This window comes from Gorilla gorilla, chromosome 2, assembly GCF_029281585.2.
Source record: "Gorilla gorilla gorilla isolate KB3781 chromosome 2, NHGRI_mGorGor1-v2.1_pri, whole genome shotgun sequence".
NCBI lineage: Eukaryota > Metazoa > Chordata > Mammalia > Primates > Hominidae > Gorilla > Gorilla gorilla.
Window position 1 is genome coordinate 49393832 of NC_086017.1, and position 23760 is coordinate 49417591.

At 42.1% G+C, this 23760-nt stretch overlaps 1 protein-coding gene across 4 annotated transcripts in view; it reads left to right on the top strand.

Annotated features, from left to right (window-relative positions):
• The window catches only part of MOBP (myelin associated oligodendrocyte basic protein), a 61201-nt gene that overhangs the window by 28121 nt on the left and 9320 nt on the right, over positions 1-23760 (top strand). The window contains exons 3-6 of one of the 4 annotated variants that reach the window (XM_055381332.2): positions 4075-4140; positions 6671-6880; positions 7140-7481; positions 17995-18218. In XM_055381332.2, the coding sequence (XP_055237307.1) occupies positions 6675-6880; positions 7140-7481; position 17995 (549 nt within the window). In that variant the 5' untranslated portion in view covers positions 4075-4140; positions 6671-6674 and the 3' untranslated portion in view covers positions 17996-18218. Of the gene's footprint in view, positions 1-4074; positions 4141-6670; positions 6881-7139; positions 7520-17994; positions 18219-23760 lie in introns of all 4 variants that reach the window. The other 3 variants (XM_019024546.4, XM_063703710.1, XM_019024545.4) reach the window with 3 other exon arrangements.

Below are 23760 nucleotides of genomic sequence, written 5' to 3' on the forward strand. Positions count from 1 at the left end.
TGGAAAAGGTTATAGCCATAAATGTACATATATGAATCATTTGACTCAATAAGGAAAAAAAAATAACACAAATATAAAGAAAATGGAAGAAAAGAAATTATAGGCCAGGCGTGGTGGCTCACGCCTGTAATCCCAGCACTTTGGGAGTCTGAGGTGGGAGGATCACTTGAGCCCAGGGAGAGCCTGTCTCTACACACACACAAAAAATTAGCTGGGTGTAGTGGCACGCACCTGTAGTCCCAGCTACTTGAGAGGCTGAGGCAGGAGGATTGCTTGAGCCCAGGTGGTTGAGGCTGCAGTGAGCTGTGATTACACCACTGTACTCTAGAATGGGCTACAGAGTGAGACCTTGTCAAAAAAAAAAAAAAAAAAAGAAAGAAAAGAAAGAAGAAAAAAAGAAATTATAAGTGCATACAGAAATGAATAAACTGGGGGAAAAAAGAACAAAGACAAGAAAACCTTACTTTTGAAAAAAAATGAAGTAGATAGCTTCTGACAAAAGTACTCAAAAAAAATGAGAGAAGATACAAATATAGAATATAAACTATAGAGAAGATTATAATTACAGATTTATTACAAATTTTAAAAACGGTAAGAGAACACTACAGACAACATGAACTTGAAAAGTGAATGATTTTTTCAATAATATAAATTTGAAAAATATGTAAGGTGTGGTCCTACTTTTTATTAACTGTATATTTACAGGTAAATATTCTCAAAGAAAAAAGTTAACATATTTTACAAGTGGCTAACCATGGGGTAAGAATTTATGAATTTGTATTATTTTCTTTTTCTTTTTCTTTTTTTTCTTTTTTCTTTTTGTTTTTTGAGACGGGTCTTGCTGTGTCACCCAGGCTGGAGTGCAGTGGCCCGATCTTGGCTCAGTGCAATCTCTGCCTCCCAGGTTCACGCCATTCTCCTGCCTCAGCCTCCTGAGTAGCCCGCCACCACACCCAGCTAATTTTTTTGTATTTTTAGTAGAGACGGGGTTTCACCATGTTTGCCAGGATGGTCTTGATCTCCTGACCTCATGATCCGCCCACCTTGGCCTCCCAAAGTGCTGGGATTACAGGCGTGAGCCACCGCGCCCGGCTTCCTTTTCTTTTTTTTTTTGAGACAGAGTCTCGCTGTGTTGCCCAGGCTGGAGTGCAGTGATGTTGGCTCACTGCAAACTCTGCCTCCTGGGTTCAATCAATTCTCCTGGCTCAGCCTCCTGAGTAGCTGGGATTACAGGCTCCCACCACCACGCCCGGCTAATTTTTTTTTTTTCTTTTTTTTGAGACGGAGTTTCGCTCTTGTTGCCCAGGCTGAATTGCAATAGTGCAATCTCGGCTCACCACAACCTCCGCCTCCTGGGTTCAAGCGATTCTCCTGCCTCAGCCTCTCAAGTAGTTGGGATTACAGGAATGCACCACCATGCCCAACTAATTTTGTATTTTTAGTAGAGACGGGGTTTCTCCATGTTGGTCCTGCTGGTCTCGAACTCCCGGCCTTGGGTGATTCGCCTGCCTCAGTCTCCCAAAGTGTTGGGATTACAGGCGTTAGCCACGTCGCCCGGCCTGGCTAATTTTTATATTTTTAGTAGAGATGGGGTTTCACCATGTTGACCAGCCTGGTCTCGAACTCCTGACCTCAAGTAATCTGTCCACCTCGGCCTCCCAAAGAGCTGGGATTGCAGGCATGAGCCACCGCACTGGGCATATTATTTTCATCCATCTGAGTTTTCTAACTTTCAGCAGTGAATATAGATTTTTTTAATCCACTAATTCACTGGAGGGGAGGAGCTGCAGAAGTGTGCCTGTAGGTCACACTTCCCTCAGGGCCCATCCCAAGCTTACTACCAGTCCCGGACAGGGACCCTTCTGGCGCTGGCAGAGAAGTCCTGGTTTCTGTTGTTGTGAAGTCTCCAAACTCCATTCTCTATCTTTCTCTTCTGGAGTGATTTGTTTCCCCAACTTTCAGTCTTTGTCACCCTAGGACATAGACTCATGGATCTTTGAGACTTATCCCACCCCTGGGTCCATCTCTAGTCCTCTGAAGTCTAGTCTGGGCCCAGCACCTGGACTCCTATTCCTTGGGAGGAGGGTTGAGTCTATAGGAAGCACAAAACAGTGTTGGACCTGTCTAAAGTGCTTGGGATGCTGGAGTCACACAGATGTGGATTCAAATCCCTTGCTGCCTCTTACTGGCTTATGGACTTAGTCATGTTCCGTAGATTTTCCATCTTTAGTTTGTTAATAACGCCACATTATAAAATGAGATAAAGTATGCAAAACAACTATACACAATGGTGCTCAGTAAACTGTTACTTCTTCGCTGTTAGTTATTTGCTTTATTAAAGGAAAAACTTTAATAAAACAAATTCAATTTAACAGAGTTTAATTCAGCAAAGAACAATTCACAGATCAGACAGTCCCCAGAACCAGATTAGTTTCAGAGGGACTCCAGGGCCACCACACGGTCAGAAAACATCGATGGACAAAGAAAGGAAAGTGACAAATAGAAACCAAAAGTGAGGTACAGAAACAGCTGGACTGCTTACAGCTGGAATTTACCTATTTGAACACTGTTGGCTGTCTGTGATTGACTAAAACTCTGTGATTGGTATAAGACCGGGTTACAATGTACCCATCCAGTTAGGTTACGGTTTACTATGTACAAATAAACTGTTAGGCGGAACTTAAAATATGTAAGGATGTGGCTTTAGGCTAAACTTAATTTAACAGCCTGTATTTCCAAGGAATTTACTAGCAATCCTGGTGTGTTATAAAACGATGACTCTGATTTAGCATGTGAGGCTTAGCGTTTTTAAATTGGAGGGTGGCGTGGGGCCGATAGTTGGGGAAGCAGTATATAGAACTGCTTAAGCAGGTACCCCAACTAAGTGCTGTATTTCTGCCACCTGGGAAAAGAGTTAGGAGACCAGTTTTTTTTGTTGTTGTTGTTTTTGTTTTTGTTTTTGTGTTTTTGTTTTTGGAGACGGAGTCTTGCTCTATCTCTCAGGCTGGAGTGCAGTGGCGCGACCTCGGCTCACTGCAATCTCCGCCTCCCGGGTTCCAGCGATTCTCTTGCCTCAGCTGCCCGAGTAGCTGGGATTACAGGCACATGCCACCACACTCAGCTAATTTTTGTATTTTTAGTAGACACCGGGTTTCACCATGTTGGCCAGGATGGTCTCAATCTCCTGACCTCATGATCCGCCCACCAGTCTTTTCAAAAATATAAACATTTTACTAAAGGAGGGAGAAAACATTATTTTGAAAGTTGGATGCATTTTCAGGTGGTTGTGTTAGGAATGGCGAGGTTCTTCCAGGGAAGAGAATTACTTTTTCCTTCAGGACCATGCATCGATGGATAACTAGAGGTGATGCTGCCCCCTGCCGGACATGGTCGGGGGAGACAGGGAGTGAGGGAAGTTGTCATGGAGTAAGAAACAATTTTCCCCTGAAGTGCTGGGAGAAGAAATGACTGGGCGGGGGTGCAGATGGGCATGCAGTGACCCAGGCATTACATCAGCTGGAGCAGTGAGTGGGATTTGAGAATTCAGTTAGGGAAGGAATTCAGAGTCACAGTGGACTTCAAATCTCCTTCTTATCACATACTAGTTATTTCTTAAACAGTTGGAGTAAGAGCTAGATTTTCTGTTATTTGTGACGGGTGCCTGACCCGTTTGGGAAAAGGTGACCCTAGAAGGCCAGAGGAATTGGGAATGCTTGGGTTGCCTGTGGAGAGTTGAGTAACAGTCTCCATGTGCTGGGCACCTGAAGAAATTACTCCTGAAGGTTAATCCTAAAGTGTTTCACTTCATTATTTCCCATGGGAGGAGAAACTCTAGCTGAACTTAGCGACCTATGTAGGACTTGGGGAAGGGCTTAGCAGACGTTTAGGGTCTTTGCAATGAATCTGACCCTATAAGTCAGCTGCAGCTTCTCATTGGTCTATACATACCTGTCTGGGTAAAGGGCTCCTTTGAATATATCTGATCATCTCCTTTTGAAAATTCAGCAATTTCTCTCCTAGGAGACTGCTACTCATCCTACCTTTCTGAATACCCATTACTCCTTCTTCCTGCAGCTTGAAGGCAGGTCCACGCCTCCTCCTGGAAGCCTTCCCTTGACTGACTCCTCGCTGAGTTCACAGGTATCTCATCCATGCCCGACGTTGTGCCCCCTTCCATGAGGTGAAGCGCTCTCAAAATGAGAGCTTTAGGTCCTGAGTTTAGAATGCCTGTTTCTTCATGGATGTCCTTGGCTCTTTAAACTCATTGTGTCTCAGACCCATGAGATGATCTCCCTCCTTCTCATCTACTTAGACCTCTGATTAGCTGATGGCATGACTGCGTTCCCAGTCACATGGGCTAGACACTTCACCTGCCTCATTGCCTGTGTCCTGGCTTTATTATGTCTTCCAATTCTGCAATGCAGATAGGATGAGGGCTCTCGGGGGTAATGCAATTCACTGTGTATCTGCTTAGGTATCAGTCATTCCCAAGCCCTCATCTTCGGCCAGATGAAATGCCTCTGCCCATGAAGTTTCACCTTGTTCTCTAGCCCAACATATTGCCCTCTCTTCTGTGGACTTTTCATGCCATTGCGCCAGCACATTCTCATGTTGCAGAGCATGCTGGCCTTGTATGACACTCACTGATGTCTGTGGACATTCCTCTACCTACAAGGTGAGCTCATTGTGAGCAGGATGTTTATCTGATCTACCCACTTCCTCATCTCAGTGACTTGTACTTATTTGGTCTCAGTAAATGAAGTTTTTCTGGCCATTAGCACATTATGTGCATTCTAATCACTTACTTGCCTGTATCTCCCACTGGTGGATAAGTTTCTTGAGGACTGGACTCAGCATGATTTAACTTTGTGTCCAGTATGTGAACTGAGCACTGTGCCAGGCAAAACCAAAGTATATAGTAAATGTTAAATTAAATGGGTGAAGGTAACTTCATTTATTATTTAGTATTTATTACACCTTAAATAACTCTAACATTAAAAGTTTAGTGTTAAAAAAATGAAAGGTTTGCCAAAAGCAGATGAGCCTATAAGGGAAATGGACAAGGAGAGACTAGAGATAGAGGAGGAGATCTAGGAGAATGTGGTGTCACAGGAAAGGAAAGACTTTAGATGGAGAGAGACCAAATATGAAGGCAATTGGTTTAGCAGCATGGAGGTCTCTGGGGAGCTATGTAGAGTCATTTTTCCTTGGGAGGAAAGGGCCAGGAGCCACAGTGGGGTGCACTGATGAGTGAGTGAGTGGAAGATGTAAAGATGGAGGGAAAAAGTATTAATAACTTTTCAAGAACTTTACCTATACAAAAGAGGAGGGTAATAGGGAAGCAAAAAGACACGGGAGCAGGATCCAGAGAGGATTTTCTTTTAAAATGGGGCATCATGAGTATGTTAAAAGCTGACAGAATGGGGAAGACTTTCTGGGAAAAATACAAAACCTTTAATAAGATCTAAGATACTTAATTACATAAAACTATTTTTGCATGATAAAATCAAGTGAAACATTGGGAAAGAATATTTTTAACATACATAACAGATGTGACACACAATTTTGATGATCACAAACAGAGGTGCAAAAACAACGTATTTGTAACTGCATTCTACCTGCTTCTCAGCTGTCATTTCTATTTGTAGTAAAAGACAACCACACCAACAGACAAAAAAATTAAAATATCCCCTCAAAGTTATTTAGTTATTGTTCTGTACTCATCCTTAAAAACCCAGATTATAGGTTCTGTCTTCAAGGAATCCATCCTTTTTCCATGCTTTGTACACACTTGTATTGGCCAACATAACAGTGTTTTGTAATTACATACTGCACATATGCATCTCCAACCTGACCCTGAGTTTGTTGAGAGCAGAGACATTCTCAGTATCCAGTTTATGCCCATTAACTAAGTTGATTCTTGTTGATTGATAGTCACGTAAGTCCCCTGTGGGCTTCGGTGTTTTGCAGTGTTAGGTAGGACTATTTCTGCATCTGTCACATTCCTAGAAGGACTGTTTTCAGTCTCCAGCAAGCTCCCCTGTTGTCCCTTCTGAGTCGGAACCCACCTTCTCCAAATATAACTATGTTCTGATTTCTAGCACCATCGATTAGTTTTGCCTGTTCTTGAACCTCCTATACACACAGCTTGTTTTCTTGTGTCTGACTTCTTTTGTTCAATGGTATGTCTGTGAGATCAAAATGTGTTGATGTATGTCAGCAGGTCAGCAGTTTGTTCTTTTTCCTTGTGTAGTATTTTATTGCATGAATGATTGTTTTAATAATAAATAATAATAAATTTTTTATTTTGCTTTTTAGAGAAAAGGCTTTTCCTAACTCTAGAATATTATTTAGTCAAGGATATGTTTGGTTTTAAATGTTTTCCTATCTTACATGGGTCTCTAAAACATACAGAAAACAAGAGCCCATGTTTCTTTTTCTCGTTAAAAACACGATTTTTAAAAATACACAAATGAAAATTAATGAACTGTTAGTTGAGTTCCTTTCCACGGAGTTGGGGGGAAGTTGGTCTTCCAGGGTTTTGCTCTGTAGGGCCCCCCTGAATGTTACCTTGGATTATGGGAGTAGCAGGGGGCTTCCTGAGTAGAGGGCTCCCTTTCCTGATGTGCGTTTATGTCTCCTCCTGTCTCCTTGCATCGGCGATTTCCAGTGAGATGAGTCAGAAACCGGCCAAGGAGGGTCCCAGACTCTCCAAAAACCAGAAGTACTCCGAACACTTTAGCATACACTGCTGCCCGCCGTTCACCTTCCTCAATTCCAAGAAGGAGATAGTGGATCGGAAATACAGCATCTGTAAGAGCGGCTGCTTCTACCAGAAGAAAGAGGAGGACTGGATCTGCTGCGCCTGCCAGAAGACCAGGTAAGCGGCCGCCCAGCCCCGCGGCACCAGTTGGGCACAGCGCGTGGTCTCGGCTCCCAGCACGCCCCTCCCGCTCCGCACCCCACTCTTCCCCCTAGTCGGCTCCGGGTTAGGCTCCGACACCGGAAGGCACTCCAGGGAGACTGGAAGGTGGGTGGGGGAGCAGGGCCCTCCTACCTGTTTCCAGCTCCTGCCAGCGTCGCTTCAGCAGCAGAGGAGAGCCCTGGCTCCCGCCTCCAGCTTCTTTTGGCCCTCTCAGAACCAGCCGCCGTGCCAAGTCCCCTCAGAGGCCCAAGCAACAGCCAGCTGCGCCCCCCGCGGTGGTCAGAGCGCCAGCCAAGCCACGGTCCCCTCCGAGGTCTGAGCGTCAGCCACGGTCCCCTCCGAGGTCTGAGCGTCAGCCACGGTCCCCTCCGAGGTCTGAGCGTCAGCCACGGTCCCCTCCGAGGTCTGAGCGTCAGCCACGTCCCCGCCCAGAGGTCCGACCACCGCCAGCCAAGCAGCGTCCCCCTCAGAAGTCCAAGCAACAGCCGCGCAGCAGCCCCCTCAGAGGGCCAGGCGCCAGCCGTGGGGGGTCCCCCGTCAAAGCTTCTAGGTTCTGGTAACACCATCTCTTCCCTTTTGTTCCCCAGCCCTAAGGTTAGTAGTTGCTTCCTGTGTTTACTAACACCGGGCTGTCTCCATGGCCCTCTTCAGCCTTATTACCCAACCTGTGTAATCAGCTCCCTCCATTAAATCCCCTCTGTTTGAAATACCTAGTGTGGCTTCTGGTTTCCTCCTAGGTGCTATTGGTGCATACTTCAGGTGGCTGTGGCCATTGCTTCCGTTGTCTAATAGGACTGGAAGTTGTTAATCTATCAATTGAGATTATTGACCATGGTAACAGATTGAATGAATGAGTTCCTCAATGCCTATGCCTCAGGGAGATAACGAATGGTGACTCTAATCAATATCCGTACAAGTAAAAGGAGAGGGTAATCCATTGGACCCATCCATCTTCCCAACACACTTCATCTGATGTCAATCTCAGTGGCAATACCATTCATTCATTCACTCATTCACTACTCAACAAATCCTATTGCATACCTGTAAAGTTCCATTTGATGTGCTGGGGGAAGGGAATATGGCAGTGAGGAAGCCGTGTTGTTTGAGATTTACCAGGACCAAATAAGAGAATAGGTGTCATCGTGTAGGGATCAGTGCCCTAATGTTTTCATAATATGCATGTACATGGGACCATGAGAACCATAAGCAGGGAGTTATTGGCTCTGTAGGCTATTTTTTTTTTTTTTTGAGCAGTTTTAGGTTCACAGCAAAATTAAGGGGAAGGTACAGAGATTTCCTCTATATTCTTGCCCCAATACACACATGCCTGGCCAATTTTTTATTTATTTATTTATTTATTTATTTATTTATTTATTTTACTGTTCTGAAGGTATATCAGCATGCCAACTTTTTAGACCTTTTACTATTTGGAACTGAATCTGTTTATAAGTTAGTAGTGGGTGTTAATTGTATTTGAGATTCTCATATCTACTCTGATACCCAGCACTTGTGTAGCATCTACTATGTGTAGGTATCACATGATGTTTACTGATTTAGTAGGAAGAAGAGTCAATGGGGAAGAATGTTAAAGATGCCCCTAGAAAATGTGATTTTTGGGTCACCACTAAGGCCTGGGTACGTGCCTTTTTAGTAAGCATTCACCCCCTAAAGGTACAGTTATGTAGACAGTACACAGACTACACAATGAGCAATGCTGACCTAAACAATCCATAAATGAATAATCCAGATTATTTGTGATGTGAGGTAAAGAAATGTGGAGAGTGATAAATTTATGGTACCAAAAGTGAAAGCATTAAAAAGGCACAAGATTAGGCAAGTTTAATTTGTGAAGGAAGTAACTAGTCACTAAAACTTTAATAGCAAGTTGTATGACATGTTACCTAGTCATTAACTGAGTCCCTCTTAAGGAGCCTGAGTAGAAGGGTCCTAGGACAGGTAAGTATTGATATATGGAAGTAGTTAGAAAATGTATGAAACAGAGGAAATTAATTGTATAAAAGGCATGCCACCTATAGTGGTGGCTTTGGGTGGCTGGAGTTCAATCAGGACATGGAAAGGAGTTAGAAGACAATGAAAGCAAACTTCACCATACCCACAGATTTGTCTGGACCTAACCTTGATCAGTGTATTCACCTAAATTCAGGAGATACCCTAGTGTTGGTGTGCTTTGACTCCCTCAGTTAACTAATTTCAGTGGGTATCAGAGAAGGTGCCTCCACAGGCCGTTATTACCTCCTCAGCCATTGTCCCTTACCTGGGAACAGAGGATCTGAAAGTCTTCATTCGTAATGTCCCATGACTTCTCTTATGCACTGTCTTGAGTCCTATTTGAGATATTCATTTTTCCTTCTTAGATTCCCAAAGGTCTTCAGGTAATATATTGGAGCCACTTCTTCATCATATTGTCTATTCCTTTTATTGATACTGATTGACTATTTTGAATCAAAGGAGTGGGAGGCAGGTTGATGTGATGGGAAATATTTGCTCTTAAGCAGAGCTACTAACTTGCACATGAAGAAAGGGTAAAAAAGATTTTCTGAAGCCAACTTGCTTTCTGAAACAGTGCTATTTCCGAGGTATTGCTTTTAGAGGTTAAATAATTTTGGCAAAGGCCTAATTGGATTCTTAATAACTCCCTTGGATAGGTCTTCTCAAGAACCAGAGAATGATTTAATCTTAGAAACTGTACGATTTCCAGCATCCTGATTAAACATGGTAGCATTCATAATATTTGATAGGAGGAAACCGTGGCATCTCCCTCTTAGTTTATTCTGTCCTCTCAGTTCTAAGATTTTAGGATTTCACAAGGTTGTCCTTGCCTTTGGGTTTAACAGGTATGTCCTGGGCCTCTTTTGGTTTCAGTGTTCTGCTTTGGGAGCTGGGGATCTGTGGTTCTTTGAAAACCACCACAGCTGTGGGTGGTTAATTTGGAGTCTATCAGTCACATATATTGGGAAGTGCTGTGTGTGCCTTTGACTCATTTTTTTCTGCACAGCATGTTTTATATTATTAAACTGAGCCCTGCACACAAGCAGCCTGGAAGACTATGATTTTCCAGGTAACAGCAGAGCTAGAGAAAAGGCCTGAGCTCTTTGCTTTCTGTTCAGGCTCTTGTTCTGCCTGTGTCTCAGGTTGCATTATTGCTTTTATTAGTTTGGGTGACTGAACTCTTGAATTTTGCCCTATCTGTGGCATATACTCTTTCCTATCTGGGAGCAGTCCTTTATACATCCTGGTGGTCCCTATAGCACAATGCTTATGCAGAACAGATGCTTTTGCAGAGGCCTAGGTTAGCCAGACAGGCTTCCAGTCCTGGGAGCTGTGTGTTGTTTTGGAGTGTGACAGCCTCTGCCTGGTCACAGGTCCTTACCTGGTCCAGACCACATGGTTAACTACGCCTTCTCTGATAGCCTTAACCCAATTGTCTCTCATTCTCCTTCAACACTCGTTTTATAAATCCCTGATTCTAGATCAAGCTCACAACCTGCCTGCATTGGTTTTCCAGCTGCTGAGCATGGTCATGTGTGCATAGAGCTGCTGAGTGCAGTTTGGGAAAAGCTTTATAGCCTGGTGGGTTGGTGCCACCACAAATGGATGAACCCCAGCCACTCCCCAGACTGTCCTGGCTCCACCAGCCCCCACAGGTTCATCAGAATATGCATCTGTCTTTAAATCCTTCCCCTCAGCCTCAGAGGTTGAAGCATTCATTCGCTGATGAGGCCAGTCCCCCACCCCTCCCTGTGATCTTCCAACCTCTTATCTCCTTTGAGGTCTTGCTGTACAACTTAGCAACCCCCCTAACCACTTCAGCCTTTGTATCTTGTCTCTTTCTCATTAGCATTTTGACGTGTTTTGCTCTCTCATATTGACTGTTTGTTCATGTCTGGCCCTATCCTCTTTTCTCTCTACCTTAGACAAATTTTAAAAAGAACAGTGTAAACTCGTCATCTTTACTTCCTCAAATCCCATTTGCTCTTCAATTCATTGTGTTCTAATTTCTTCCCTTAGCACCCCCGCCCCTGGAATTCCTCTTGTGCAGATTCCTCCAGAAGTAACAATGCAAGGGCAAGAAGTTTATTTGGGAGGTGAAGGGGACACTGGAGGAATGTGGGAAGCAAGATAAGGAAGGGAAAGAGCCAATTAAAAAAAAGTATTATCTAACCAATTCTCACCGTGGGTTCCTGGGACTTAGTCCTGCCGAGGACCTCTGGGGAACAGTGTAGACATGTGCGTCAGTTATCTTACCAGAGGGGTGGAGGAACTGGGATATTTATACACCAGTTCTCGTCAGTCATTAGCCAACGCTGCTTCAAGGATGGGGGCATTCATTCTTTGACACGTCTAGCTTGTTAAGGAGATGGCAAAGTGGACTGCAGCAGCAAGATAAAAGCCCTCAGGAAAAGAAAGGCAAGTGCTGGCACCTGGAAGTGGGGCTGAGCACAAGAGTGGTAAGGGCAAGGGGTTATGGGCAAGGCACCAGTAGTGTTTGCTCTAATGGTTACCTGTGGCCTTCATGCTGCTTTTCCTAATGAGTGCTGAACCCAATCTGTATATCAATGGTGCTTTCTGTTGGATTTGTTGGGCTGTTCTCTCATTCAGTCTTTAAACTCTCTGTTCTCTTGGTTTCTGTGACTCACTTCTTCCTTTTCTCTGCAGGAACTTTCCTTCTTCATCTTCTTGTGAGTGCTTCCTTTTCTGCCAACTGCTCAACCTTGAGGTCCCCTAGGGTTCCATACTGAGCTCTCTGCTTATATGATTTTGCCTTCTCTTGTGGTTTTAATTATGACTCACATGTGATGACTTCTAAACCTTAATTCATCATTGCCATTAATATGTGAGCCTATTCACTCAGCAGATCAATTTGATGTTGGAAAACCTAATCTGTCTACACTTGATTTCTTTCCTACAAAGCTTGTTCTTCTTTTTGTTTGCTATCTCAGCAAATAACACAGCTGTCCAACTAATCCCCCAAGTTGGAAACCTAAGCACATTGTAACTTCCAATTTTCCCCTGCATATAAATGCTGGCCAATTTGACTTTCTGATGGGAAGGGGTACAGGATTGAGATCAAGCTAGAAACAAAGTAGAGGGAATGGAGGTAGTTGATAAAATAAGTCTCCTCCATAGCACATATGGAGGGATTGGCCTTTGATGGGAACAAGAAAAGCTGTTAGATTGTGCAAAGTAGAGAGAGACCCATTAATAGGCATTAAGATAGAGGTCATGCCCGAGAATGAGCGAGCTAGAAGTTTGAGAAGGTTAGGGTACACCTGGAATGTTAGAGACCAGGCTTCTAGGCAGTAGTTAGGGCTGGCTGAGCTGAGCTCAACAGAGCTGTATATAAATCATTTGTTCTTAAGGAGCTCCTTCTCCGATGAAAGGAAACAGATTGCCACCTCTGAAATTATCAGTGGAATCACACAACTCCACATCCACACTCTGCTTCTCTTCCAACTTGTTTGCCAAATGCCCTCACAGCAACTGTTCTTAAACTTTACCATGTGCCTCCAGTGTTCTGACTCCTCCATTTTTATCTCCGTCTATCAGACTCCACTTTCCTCGCTTTCCAAATTAGAAATGATATCCCAACATTTTAATGTCGTTCACAAATACCCTAGAATCCCCTGCCTTCTGAATATTTGTCTTACACCCCTGGGAAAACCCCAGCCTTTGATGAACCCAGCTAACTGGCTTCACCATGTTTGTTTTTGGGCAGCTAAGCATCACTGGAGAACAGCACACAGCAGGACGATAGTAGCTGGGTATAAGCAGAATTGTGTTTATCCTATCACTAAGCAGTTTCCTTTGGGCAGTTATAGTTCAATTGCATGCATTCAGACAAAAAAGGAAGCATGTACCTCAAAAGTGTCATGTATGCATGTGTAGTTTATATGCTCACACACATACTTCATATGTATCAGGCTTACTGAAGTATAATTTACATGTGGTAAAATTAAACTCTTTTGGCATACATTTCTATGCACATAGTCCTATGACTACTGCCACAAGTAAGATATAGAATATTTTCATTACCCTTCAAAATTTCCTTATATTTCACCTATGCAGTCAACTCCCCAGCCCATAGTAACCACTGACCTATCTTCTGTCCCTATACTTTTGCCTTTTCTAAGATTCCGTATAAGTGGAATTATGTAATATTATAGCCTTTTGAGCCTGGCTTCTTTTACTTAACATAGTGCTTTTGAACCATATTGTTGCATTTTTTTTTTTTTTGAGACGGAGTCTCACTCTGTTGCCCAGGCTGGAGTGCAATGGCATGATCTCGGCTCACTGCAACCTCTGCCTTCTGGGTTCAAGTGATTCTCCTGCCTCAGCCTCCTGAGTAGCTGGGATTACAGGCATGCGCCACCATGCCTGGCTAATTTTTGTATTTTTAGTAGAGAGGGCTTTCACTATGTTGGTCAGGCTGGTCTTGAACTCCTGACCTCATGATCTGCCCACCTCGGACTTTCAAAGTGCTGGGATTACAGGCGTAAGCCACCGCGCCTGGCCCCAACAGTTTAATCTCTTTCACAAATACCCTAGAATCCCTTGCCTTCTGAATATCTGTCTTATACCCCTGGGAAAACCCCAGCCTTGGATGAACACAACTATATATATAGGCATCCCTATACAGTATATATGTATATAGTATATATACATATGCATCCATATAGTCTCTCTCTCTATATGTGTATGTTTATATGTATGTGCATATATGTATATACATACGTGCACATATGTGTGTGAGAGTGTGTGTGTGTGTATATATATATATGTATATATGGATTCACATGCCACAGTTTGCTACTCGCCGGTTGAAAGATGTTTGTTTCCAGTTTTGGTGATTATGAATAAAGCTGTGAACATTATGTGAACATAAGTTTTCCTTTCTATTGGGTAAATAACTGGGACTGGTAATGCTGGGTAATATGGTAGATATTTGTTTAAACTTCTAAGAAACAGCTAAATTATTTTCCAAAGAAGTTGTAACATTTTTCATTCCTACCAGTAACCTGGGCTTATTGTTAACACTTGGTACTATCAGCTTTAAAAATTTTATTCATTCTGATAGGTATGTAATGGTATTCATTGTAGTTTTAATTTTGCATTTTCCTAATGACTAGTGAAGTTGAGCATCTTTTAATGAGTATAAAGATAATCCACCAAAGACACTTATTTGGTGAAATCTCTGCTTAAATCTTCTACATATAAAAATCGGATTGTTTTATTATTGTATTTTGAGGGGTTTAAAAATATTCTAGATACAAGACATTTATAAACAATATGTTTTGCAAGCATTTTCTCCAGGTCTGTGACTTGCCTTTTTATTTTATTCACAGTGTTTTGTGAAGACCCAAAGTTTTGACAAAGTCAAATTTATCAAATTTTACTATCACACTGGTCTTTAAAAATAAAAAATTATTATTTTTTATTTTTGACACCCCAGTTTCTTCACCTCTCTGATGAGATACAGATGAGATACTGATGTACAGGTCTACACTGTTCCCCAGGGACCCCCAGCAGGGTCATACTTTTTGTGTTGTATTTAAGAAATCTGTTTCTAATTCAAGGTCACAAAGATATTTTCTTGTAGAAATTTTAAATTCTAGGTTTTACTTTTACAGTGTTATCCATTTTAAGTTAATTTTTTGTAATGGTGTGACGTATGAATTGAGGTTCAATTTTTTTGTATATGGTTTGCATATGGCACAATTTTTTTGTAATTATTTCAACATCATTTGTTGAAAAGTTTCTCCACTGAATTACCTTTGCAATTTGGCCAAAAATCAGTTGATCATATATTTATGGGTTTATTTCTAGACTTTCTATTTTTTCTATTAATTTATATATCTTTCCTTTCACCAAAGCCATACTTTTATTACTGTAGCTTAGTAGTAAGTATTGAAATCAGTTAGTGTGAATTCTCCAACATTGTTCTTCATTTAAAAAAAGTGTTCTGGTAAAAAATTATTCTAGTTTTTTTACTTTTCCATATAAATTTTCATTGTGTCAGGTTCTACAATATATTATGGTAGGATTTTGAAAGGAGCTGTGTTGACCTTATAAATCAATTTGGGGAAAACTACAACAATACTGAGTCTGATAATTCATGAACATGGTATATCTCTCTATTTATTTAGATCTTTTTTTGTTTTGTAGTTTCTAGTACATAGATCTTGCACATATTTTGTTTGGTTTGTACCTAAGATTTTATGCTTTTTGGTGATATCAAAAATAGCATTCTTTTTCAATTTTGATTTCTAATTGTTCATTGCTAGTATACAAAAATATAAGTGAATTTTGTATATTGATCATGTATCCTGTGATTTTGCTAAACTTACCTAATCTAGATTTTTTGTGGTAGACTCTAGGGTTTTCTATACTGCAAATTATGTTGTCTTTGAATAGAGACGGTTTGATATTTTTCTTTTCAATCTGTATGCCTATTTTTTGTATATGTTTCGAACTGCTATTTTGTTCAAAACATTTAATTTTTAGAGAAATATTTTAACAAGATTAAATTCTTGCCAAATTGGCTCTCTGGCTTATTACAAGGGATTACAGCCTGAAGGCCCAAGCCTAATAACACAAGATGCTTAGGTTAGGTTGTTAGTTTATTCCTGTGCTTTCTTTATATCCTCATTTCAAGATATGGCTCAACTTTCCTCATGGCCTATTGACTGATGTACTGTATCATCAAAATAGAAAATTGGCACGAGCATTCTTTGGATGTAAAAAATCACAGAGGTCCTAAATACTATTAGAATTACTATGGTGGTAATTGTTCAAAATTGCCTGATGTCATCTTAATGGTTATGAGAGATGGTTACCAAAGCTCTAGGGATTGGATTTACAAGGTGGATTCAATTTCAGTTCACATTTGGGGACAATCTCAGTCTTGGAGGGAGTTAACATCTTGAAGAACAGTCATGTGGTAGTTGTCCATGTGTGGACCAAAGACTATGACACTTTCTTCTCAAACCCTACATGGCCCTGAATTATCTGTTTCCTCTATTCAGCTATGTGGGCAGTCTTTATAATTTAACCTTTCAAAGCTGTGCTACAATACGATGACTAGAGCATTTTATATAGGACATGACTTTTGTGTACTAGTGACCTGTTATTTTCCTGTTTTGGGTTTGTCAGGGTGATTGATGTGGGGTATTTTGTGGAAGCAGAGTCTAAAGAGTCATCATTATTGGCAGTGATAAGGGGTCCTGGCATAGCCCTCTGACTTAAGAGCCTTCACACTTCTTGCTGAGCAGATGGTCGCCCTTTCTGTGAACTCCCTTGATACTTCCACTGCTATAATTTGGACATCTTTGCTGATCATCACTTGTCCATCTTCCTTGCTGGATGGAGTGTGCATAAGTCAGGGTCAGAGAATCTTACACTCATCCCCCCAGGGCCTCACTCAGGGCCTGGCTGATGATGTTGACTGAATGAGCCCTATAAATACACTTGCAGTCAGTCTGGCACAGTGAGAAGGGCAAGGGCTCTGGCATCATTCCAACAATTGGAAATTAAAATGGAAAAAAAAAGGCGTGAATTGAAAAGGTTTGAATCTGAGCTCTGCTGCCTGTGGATTTCCTGTGTCTTAAGTACTTATTCTAAGTCACATTTTTCCCATCTGTAAAATGAGGATATTATCTATTTCATTAGTTAATCATATTATAGGACTAGGTAAGTGGATATTATTGGAACAATTATTTAATGAATACATTGTGTCACTTAACCCTATCTACTAGCATATTATCTCCAACTCAATTGCCTTCCCTGGTTGATTGGGAGTTCAGGGGCTGTTGCTATATAAACTGGTCATCCCCATTACCATCAATGTGGCTGCTATTGCTAGTAAAATGCCAATTAGATAATTAGATGCTCATATTACCTAGGATGCCACAGTGGCTGATTGCAGAGATACTTGCTGAGGGTGATGCCTGGGATCTGTGGGCTTCCGTGCTAGTCTCAGCATCTGGGTTTTATATTCAGCAGTATCTATGGGGAGTTCGAAAACATGCAGGCTGCCACATGTCTGGAGGTCATACAGGCAATCCAGAAAGTGTAAAGAGATTCCTTCCTCAAATTTCAAGGGATGTGTTCCAACCTTTCAGGCTACAATTCACTCTACAAGTTTTAATAACATATTTCTGCATTTATTTTTTTCTGGTATCCTCAATCCAGTTTGAAGGGTATCAGCTTTGCTAGCTTGATACATCATTTGGGATTTTAAAAATGGTATTGCTAATATCTGAGTATAAATTTTATTTCTAATATTAAAAACTTTCCAAATTACACAAAAGCTGTGATCCTCATAAGTTTTGTCTCTAGAATAAAATTATGTGACTTTCCTAATGCATTCATTTTGTTTTTTGTGTATTTGTTTTTTAAACTAAGAACTTTGATGATGCACTGAAACTATTTGACATAGCCTCATTTCAAAGGCAGTCACATAGAGTTCTGCTATCTAAATAAATTAAAGCTGATATCACACAACATTTCAGTTGGGTAAGCTTGCAGGCAATGCTTGTCTGGGCCACATATTTATAATGTCTAATGTCTTTATTGGATGTTGTTTATCTCCTTCTTGAACACGATTTGTTCCCCCATCAAAGTGGAAACATGTCAGTATGTTCACAATTTTATAAGTGCATATACTCTATGTGTATATGTATGTACATTCACATCTTTACATCTATAAGTAGTAAAATTTTTTTTCCAGGAGTGGGTGTACTTTAATTTCCTTTGTGTTTTTCTATGTTTCAAAATTATCTACAATGATTAACCAGAAAAGCAATAATTATCATACATAAAATAGAACTCTTAAAGAATATCTTTCCTAGGCTCGGGCCAAGAAAAAAATATTATCATATTATTTTTGGCCAGAGACTACCAGAATTAAGAAGTTAAAGAGAAGGATTTTGCAGAATAACCTCAAAGGTAGTCTCAAAATCCACAGTTATACTAACTGAACACAGAGAAAGAGAGAGAGTATACATCACCTACCTATGTCATGTGTTTTTCTTTTTCTCTTTGTAAACCAGATTGAAAAGGAAGATCAGGCCAACCCCAAAGAAGAAGTGACCAAGGAGGAGTTTAAACTGAATGAACAACCTCGGCTCCTGGACTCATTGCTTCACAACCCATCTACCCCTGGATGAAGTTATCTGGCTTCAAATATTATGCAGGGGCAAACACCTGCTGATGCGGCAACTGCTGATGCTCATGGTCCCCATGGCATGGGGGCCTCAGGGCAGCCTGCCTGGAGGTGAGCAGGGCTATCTCTGTGTGTTGTACTCCAGTCAGGGGGTTCCAGCAGCACCCGCAGGGTCTAGAGCTCAATGCACAGTTCTTTTTGTTTCACCTGCAGTCCTTTCTTCTCCAGGATATGCACAGGCCTCCAGGGTCTTTCATGGCTCAGGGTCAGGGTGGCTCAAGTGCCAACCCACATGTTGTCCTCCAAATATTCCCTTCTATCCCTGGCATGCTGTTGCTGAGCTCAACTTTTAATTTTTGACTTTCTCCTTTGTAATTAATCTCTATCTGGGTTTCTCTCTTTCTCTGTGCCATTTGGTTTCCTTAATTAGTTCCCTGTGCCAGCCCATAGTCAGAGCCATAATTGGCTCTGGGGAAGATCCAAGTTATTTTCTGAGTAAGATATTAGGCTGCCATATGATCCAGAGATGCAAAGAAATCCCTAGAGAGTGTAGGAGTTGTCTAAATCCATGTGTCAGATGTAGCCAACGAATTGTGTCAGAAGCAGAGAGAAAAGGCCTGAAAAGCAACTCTCTCCGACTCCTCAGGCCCTTGTCTCCAACCTTACATGAGGCTTTTTGAACATCTCCTCCTGGCCCAGCTGGGGTGAGAGCAAGTCCTCGAAGGCACTGCCTTTGAGCCTTGCTCAGCCCATCTGAACTATCCCAACTCTAGAATTGACTGCTTTCGAATTGTGTGACCTTGGGAATGTTATCTGGCTTCAACCACAATGCCCTACCCCCAGCTCCTCTCCCAAATGATCCTAGATACAGGGCTGCTTCCCCCCGACCCTACCCCACCTCGGGACACAGGCTCATGGCCTCATGGCACTTCACCACCAGAAGTGGTGCTCAGAGTTCCTATTTCCACATCTAACCCCCTAATTCCTGGGAAAGTCTGAGGCCTGGTCCCCCCAGTGCTTTCCCTGGCTGGCCTCTGCACATTTTCATTTGATGGTGGAGTGAGATCAGGAAAAATAGGACAGGAGCTTTGCCTTGGGGGAGAAGAGAGTTAAGTGTGGAAAGGGGTGAGTTATAGGAGGTTAAGCAGTCCAAGATTTCTCTCTCTGTGTAGGAGGCCATTTCCTGATGTGAGGGGTCTGAACCCAATTATAATGGGACAGGGTTGGGCATTGACTTCTCATCTCTTCTCTCTGTTTTTCTCCCACTATCTGTAGCCCAAAACTCTTATGGAGGACTTTGATCTTTAGTATAGGCTATTGGTCAGGGCCATAGGAACTAACCCCGATCCTCACTCCACCAGGATCTACCACATCCCCTACACACAAACACATGCTGTGGGGAGGGAGTTTTCCCCTGGGTCAAGTTGAGGATCCTTAGATCACCTTGTGCTCCTGTGGACTGGTGTGTGCGTGTGTGTGTGTGTGTGTGTGTTGGGAAACTTAGCTTTCAGAGAATGTCTATGGGCTCTCATTTTCTCTCCCACACAAAAATACTCGGGACTTCTCCAAGTCCCTGAGGAGCCTGACCACTGAAGCTGATCATGAGATGACTGTACGCTGACACACCCCCTTCAGGGGCCTGGCCTTGACTTAGGGCTGCACTGTATCCTCAGCAACGGCCTTGCAGGAGCCCCTTTTGGACTGCTTTCCCTATTCAGCCCAGAGTTCGGGCGGTGGGAGAAGAGGGGTTGGAGTGAATCCATCTCTATTCAAATTCCAGCTGGGATTACTCTAGGAGTCTTCCTGGCTTGTTTTGGGCCCAAACTTAGCTACATTGTTTATTGGCTCCCAAAGTCGGGATTGAAGAGTGAAAAGATGCAGGCAATGAATCCTTCTGCACACTCCTCCCCAACCTCTCCAGCGCTTTTCTACTTAGGAGGCCAGTGGAAGGGAGGAGAGGCCATGCCCTAGCCCACAGGGGACAAGGTTCATTGTTCTTCCAGGCTTGGTTCACTCTGCTTTTGATTCAGAAGCTCTTTCCCTACCCAGCAAGACTACACTTTCTTGCCTTCTTTCTATTCTTTCTTTTTGTGCATATAAACGGTATGTTGTGATATATTCTCAGTGCTTGTGCCCACCTTGGAACTCTGTTCTTGCTCTTCATTCCGCATGTGATACTCTGGTCCAAGATCTTGGCCAGGTGCCTTCTGCTCAAATATCGTCTCAGAGGTGCTTCCCTTGAAAACTCGGTGCTGTTTCCATAGTTACTCTATTTGATCACTCTAAGTTTGGTTGTCTTCATAGCACTTGTCACCCTCTGGAACTATTCTATTCATTTATTTACTTGTTTAATGCTTGGCTCTTTTCCCCTCCTAATGTAAACTCCATGATTGCCAACACCTGTTTACTTACTACAGTTTCCCCCTCCCCCCACATTCCTTACACTAGTAAGAACTCAATAAACACTTGTTGACGGAATGAATGTTTGTTTGTTGTTTTTTATAGGAATATTTTTTCAAAAGTTCAGATATTTTTAAGAAGTCAAAGGTGTCTGTTGTTTTTAGCAACAAGGACCTGTTGGCGACCGTGTAGGATACTCTCTGTGTGAAGTAAATGGGAGGCGAGGAACAGGAATTTGCAATTGTAGATGCAATTTTCTCCACTAGGCTTGACCACGAAGGAAGGCAGAGGAGTAGGGCAAGGGCTGGAGTGTTGCACTTACTGAGGAGGCACCTGAGCATGTGAAAGTGCTGCGGGGAGGGCGGTGGCAGAGTGGGTGTGTGAAGAAGGAGGAGTGGATCACTGATGGAGCCAGCAGCTGAGGAGTTGAGGGGGCCAAATCAGGCTCAGATGAGAGGATCAGGCATGGAGCAGGGGTGCCTTTTCACTGGAAAAGAGGGAAGGAGAAAAGGAGAGTGTAGATTCTGGTGGCTTTGCAGACTTAGTAGCAGGACCTTGAGGCATTTTCTGCCTGTGGTTTTGATTTCCTCTGTAAAGTAGGAGATGAGGCGGCCTGTTCACAATGTGGGTGATGGTGTTGGGGTCAGAGGCATGAGGATGGGAGAGAGAGTTATAAAGAAATCATTTCAACTCACATCTTTGAAATGACCTATATAATTCTTTCTCCAGATGAATTTATATTTTTATTCATTTATTTAAAATTCAAGATAACATTTTGCCACTACATTTTTGCCTACAACTTCATATTTAGATCTAAATCCCAGATCTAAACTTGAGGCTCATATGGTTTCAGGTGGAAGGAATAAGAGTTGGAGAAAGAAATGCAGAGTCTAATTTTCCCAGCAAATAAAGATTCATGAGGAAATTTTGATGAAGGGAAGCTGTAAAAATTCCAACAGATTACAGGGAGATGGACCTGTACTCTGAGACAGTAATTTGCTCCCTGTCCATCTAGGCTGCTGTGCTTACACCAGAGAACGTGGAAACTCAGGGCTGGAGGGGCCCTGGGAGGGCTTCCTGCCTGACTGCATCACACATGTCTCTGTCCAGCTAATAACACCATTACCAGGTACTTAGTATCTCTGCTTGAATAAAAGGAAGTGTCCTTAGTGGGCAAAGATGATACTGTTGACCCAAGGGTCAGGTGTGCAGTTGTTACTTGGAGAGAATTTGCATACTCACTCTATTGTAGTAGAGGTATACACTTGCAGGGATGGTTGGGTAAGGGGAGTGATAAAATAACTTCTTCTTGTTGAGCATCAACTATGCATTCACTTTACATCACAGGATGCTTTGTGTTTGTAAATGGGAAATGAGAGAGGTTGTCATGACCCCCATGGCCACTGAAACCATGACCTTTACCTTACTACCATGATGCGGCAGCCTAGAATTTTCTAAACAGAGATTGGTTTAGAGTACCCTGGGGTACTTGGAGATCCCAGTGTATGAGATAAGAGGAAGGTAGAGCCAGCAGGACTCCAGGCCACACCTTCACATCAACAAAAGTAGTGTTTAGTGTCTATGTTGACTTCTGACTTCATATAGATAAAGGATTCCACTGGAACAAAAAGAGTCTGACTACATTTTCACGAATGCAACAAATATTGATAGAATCCTTATGTTAGTGGTTTTCTAAATGGTTTACTGAATTAAAGAGTGTACTATTTGATATCATAGGTTTGAGTTTAATTGACTGGTATTTCAGTGACTACTCATTTCCTCTTAGGCAACAGTTTACTACCATCAAGTTCAGTGCTTTGACTTTGATCAACTGACTGGGTTTATCCAAAGTACAGGTGAGCAGAAGAACACAGATGAGGAAACAGTCCTGATAATTATTCCTATATTTTTAGTTTTAAACAAATTTATGTAAAAGTATTATATTTTACATGGCACTAAAATCAATTTCTGTTGCATAAGCTACATTGACATATAAACGACATTGGTAAACATAAAATAGGTTTGAGGAGAGGGGAGAAAACAGGAAGCTACAGCTTAAGTAGTGGCCTTACTTCATAGCAAATCAGTTATCTATCATAATTTGATCATTTGGCTCAAAAAGATCTCTTAATAAAATTAAGTTCTAAAAAAGTATTAAATCTAATTACCAACATTCATATTGGATTTCAAAGCATATGCACTCTCTTAAGAGTCAATTCACAACTTCAGGCTGGGGATCTGTGGGACCCAGTAGTGGTATCTGGAGAGGCTGGTGGGCTCCTCCCTAGAACCCAAAAGGTGCAAGGATTTTGTAGAGGGAAAGGTAAATAATGCCAAGTTACTGGGGTCTAGAAAGAAAGTTTTCTCTTGGATCAAGAGAGTGTGAGTTTCCTAAGTTCCTTCAGCAGGGATGTTGGTCCTTTAGTTAGGAGGTTTAAAATCACCAGGAAGTAAGGGTGAGGAAGAAAGTCTGGGTCCATGTTTGAGAAGGTGACTGATGGTGGTGGAAGTCCTTCCTGTGATGAGTTAATGATGCGTATTTCTGATAAAGATGGGAAGTTATTTACATCGACATTAACCAAATCTACCCTTCATGCAGAAAGAAAGAGCTCTTGGGCCATTCTCTATTAATGAAACCATACCAGGGTCAATATTACAGTGTCTGTGAAATACACTGAAAATACTTCCCTGGCTCAGGTGGTGGCCCATGCTACCTCCAGGCAGTTCTACTTGATTAATGATGCAATGGAGATAATCCTATTGCATCCACCATCAAGGAGAGTTGGGCAGTCATTCAGAGAAAGTGGGACTCAATAGACATTCTATTTATTAATTCAATCATGTTTACATGCAGATCAAAGGGTAAAGTTTTTCTTTACACCTTATATATCCTTCTCTTCCAAGGTGGAAGTCCATTCACAACCAATTCACTGCTAGGCAGACCTCTTTCCTAACAAGAACAGATGGATGGCGTAGTGGGGATTAGAACACCTCAGCACTCACAGGGGCATCCTATGGGAGCCAGGCTGGCTTCTAGGACCTCTTGTGGATGGAAGTTATTTAGTGGATCTTCCTGGATTTGATTTTATTTCTTTGATCTCTTAAGTACATCAATCTTTGGGTTTGCTGCCTGTGATTTTTGTCTTAGGAAGGCAGCATCTCTATTCTCTCCAGGAAGAAATCTTGATGCAGGAAGAAGAAAAAGCCTGGTATCCTGCCCTGTTTTTGTTCTCGTGGAGATTCAACAGATTTT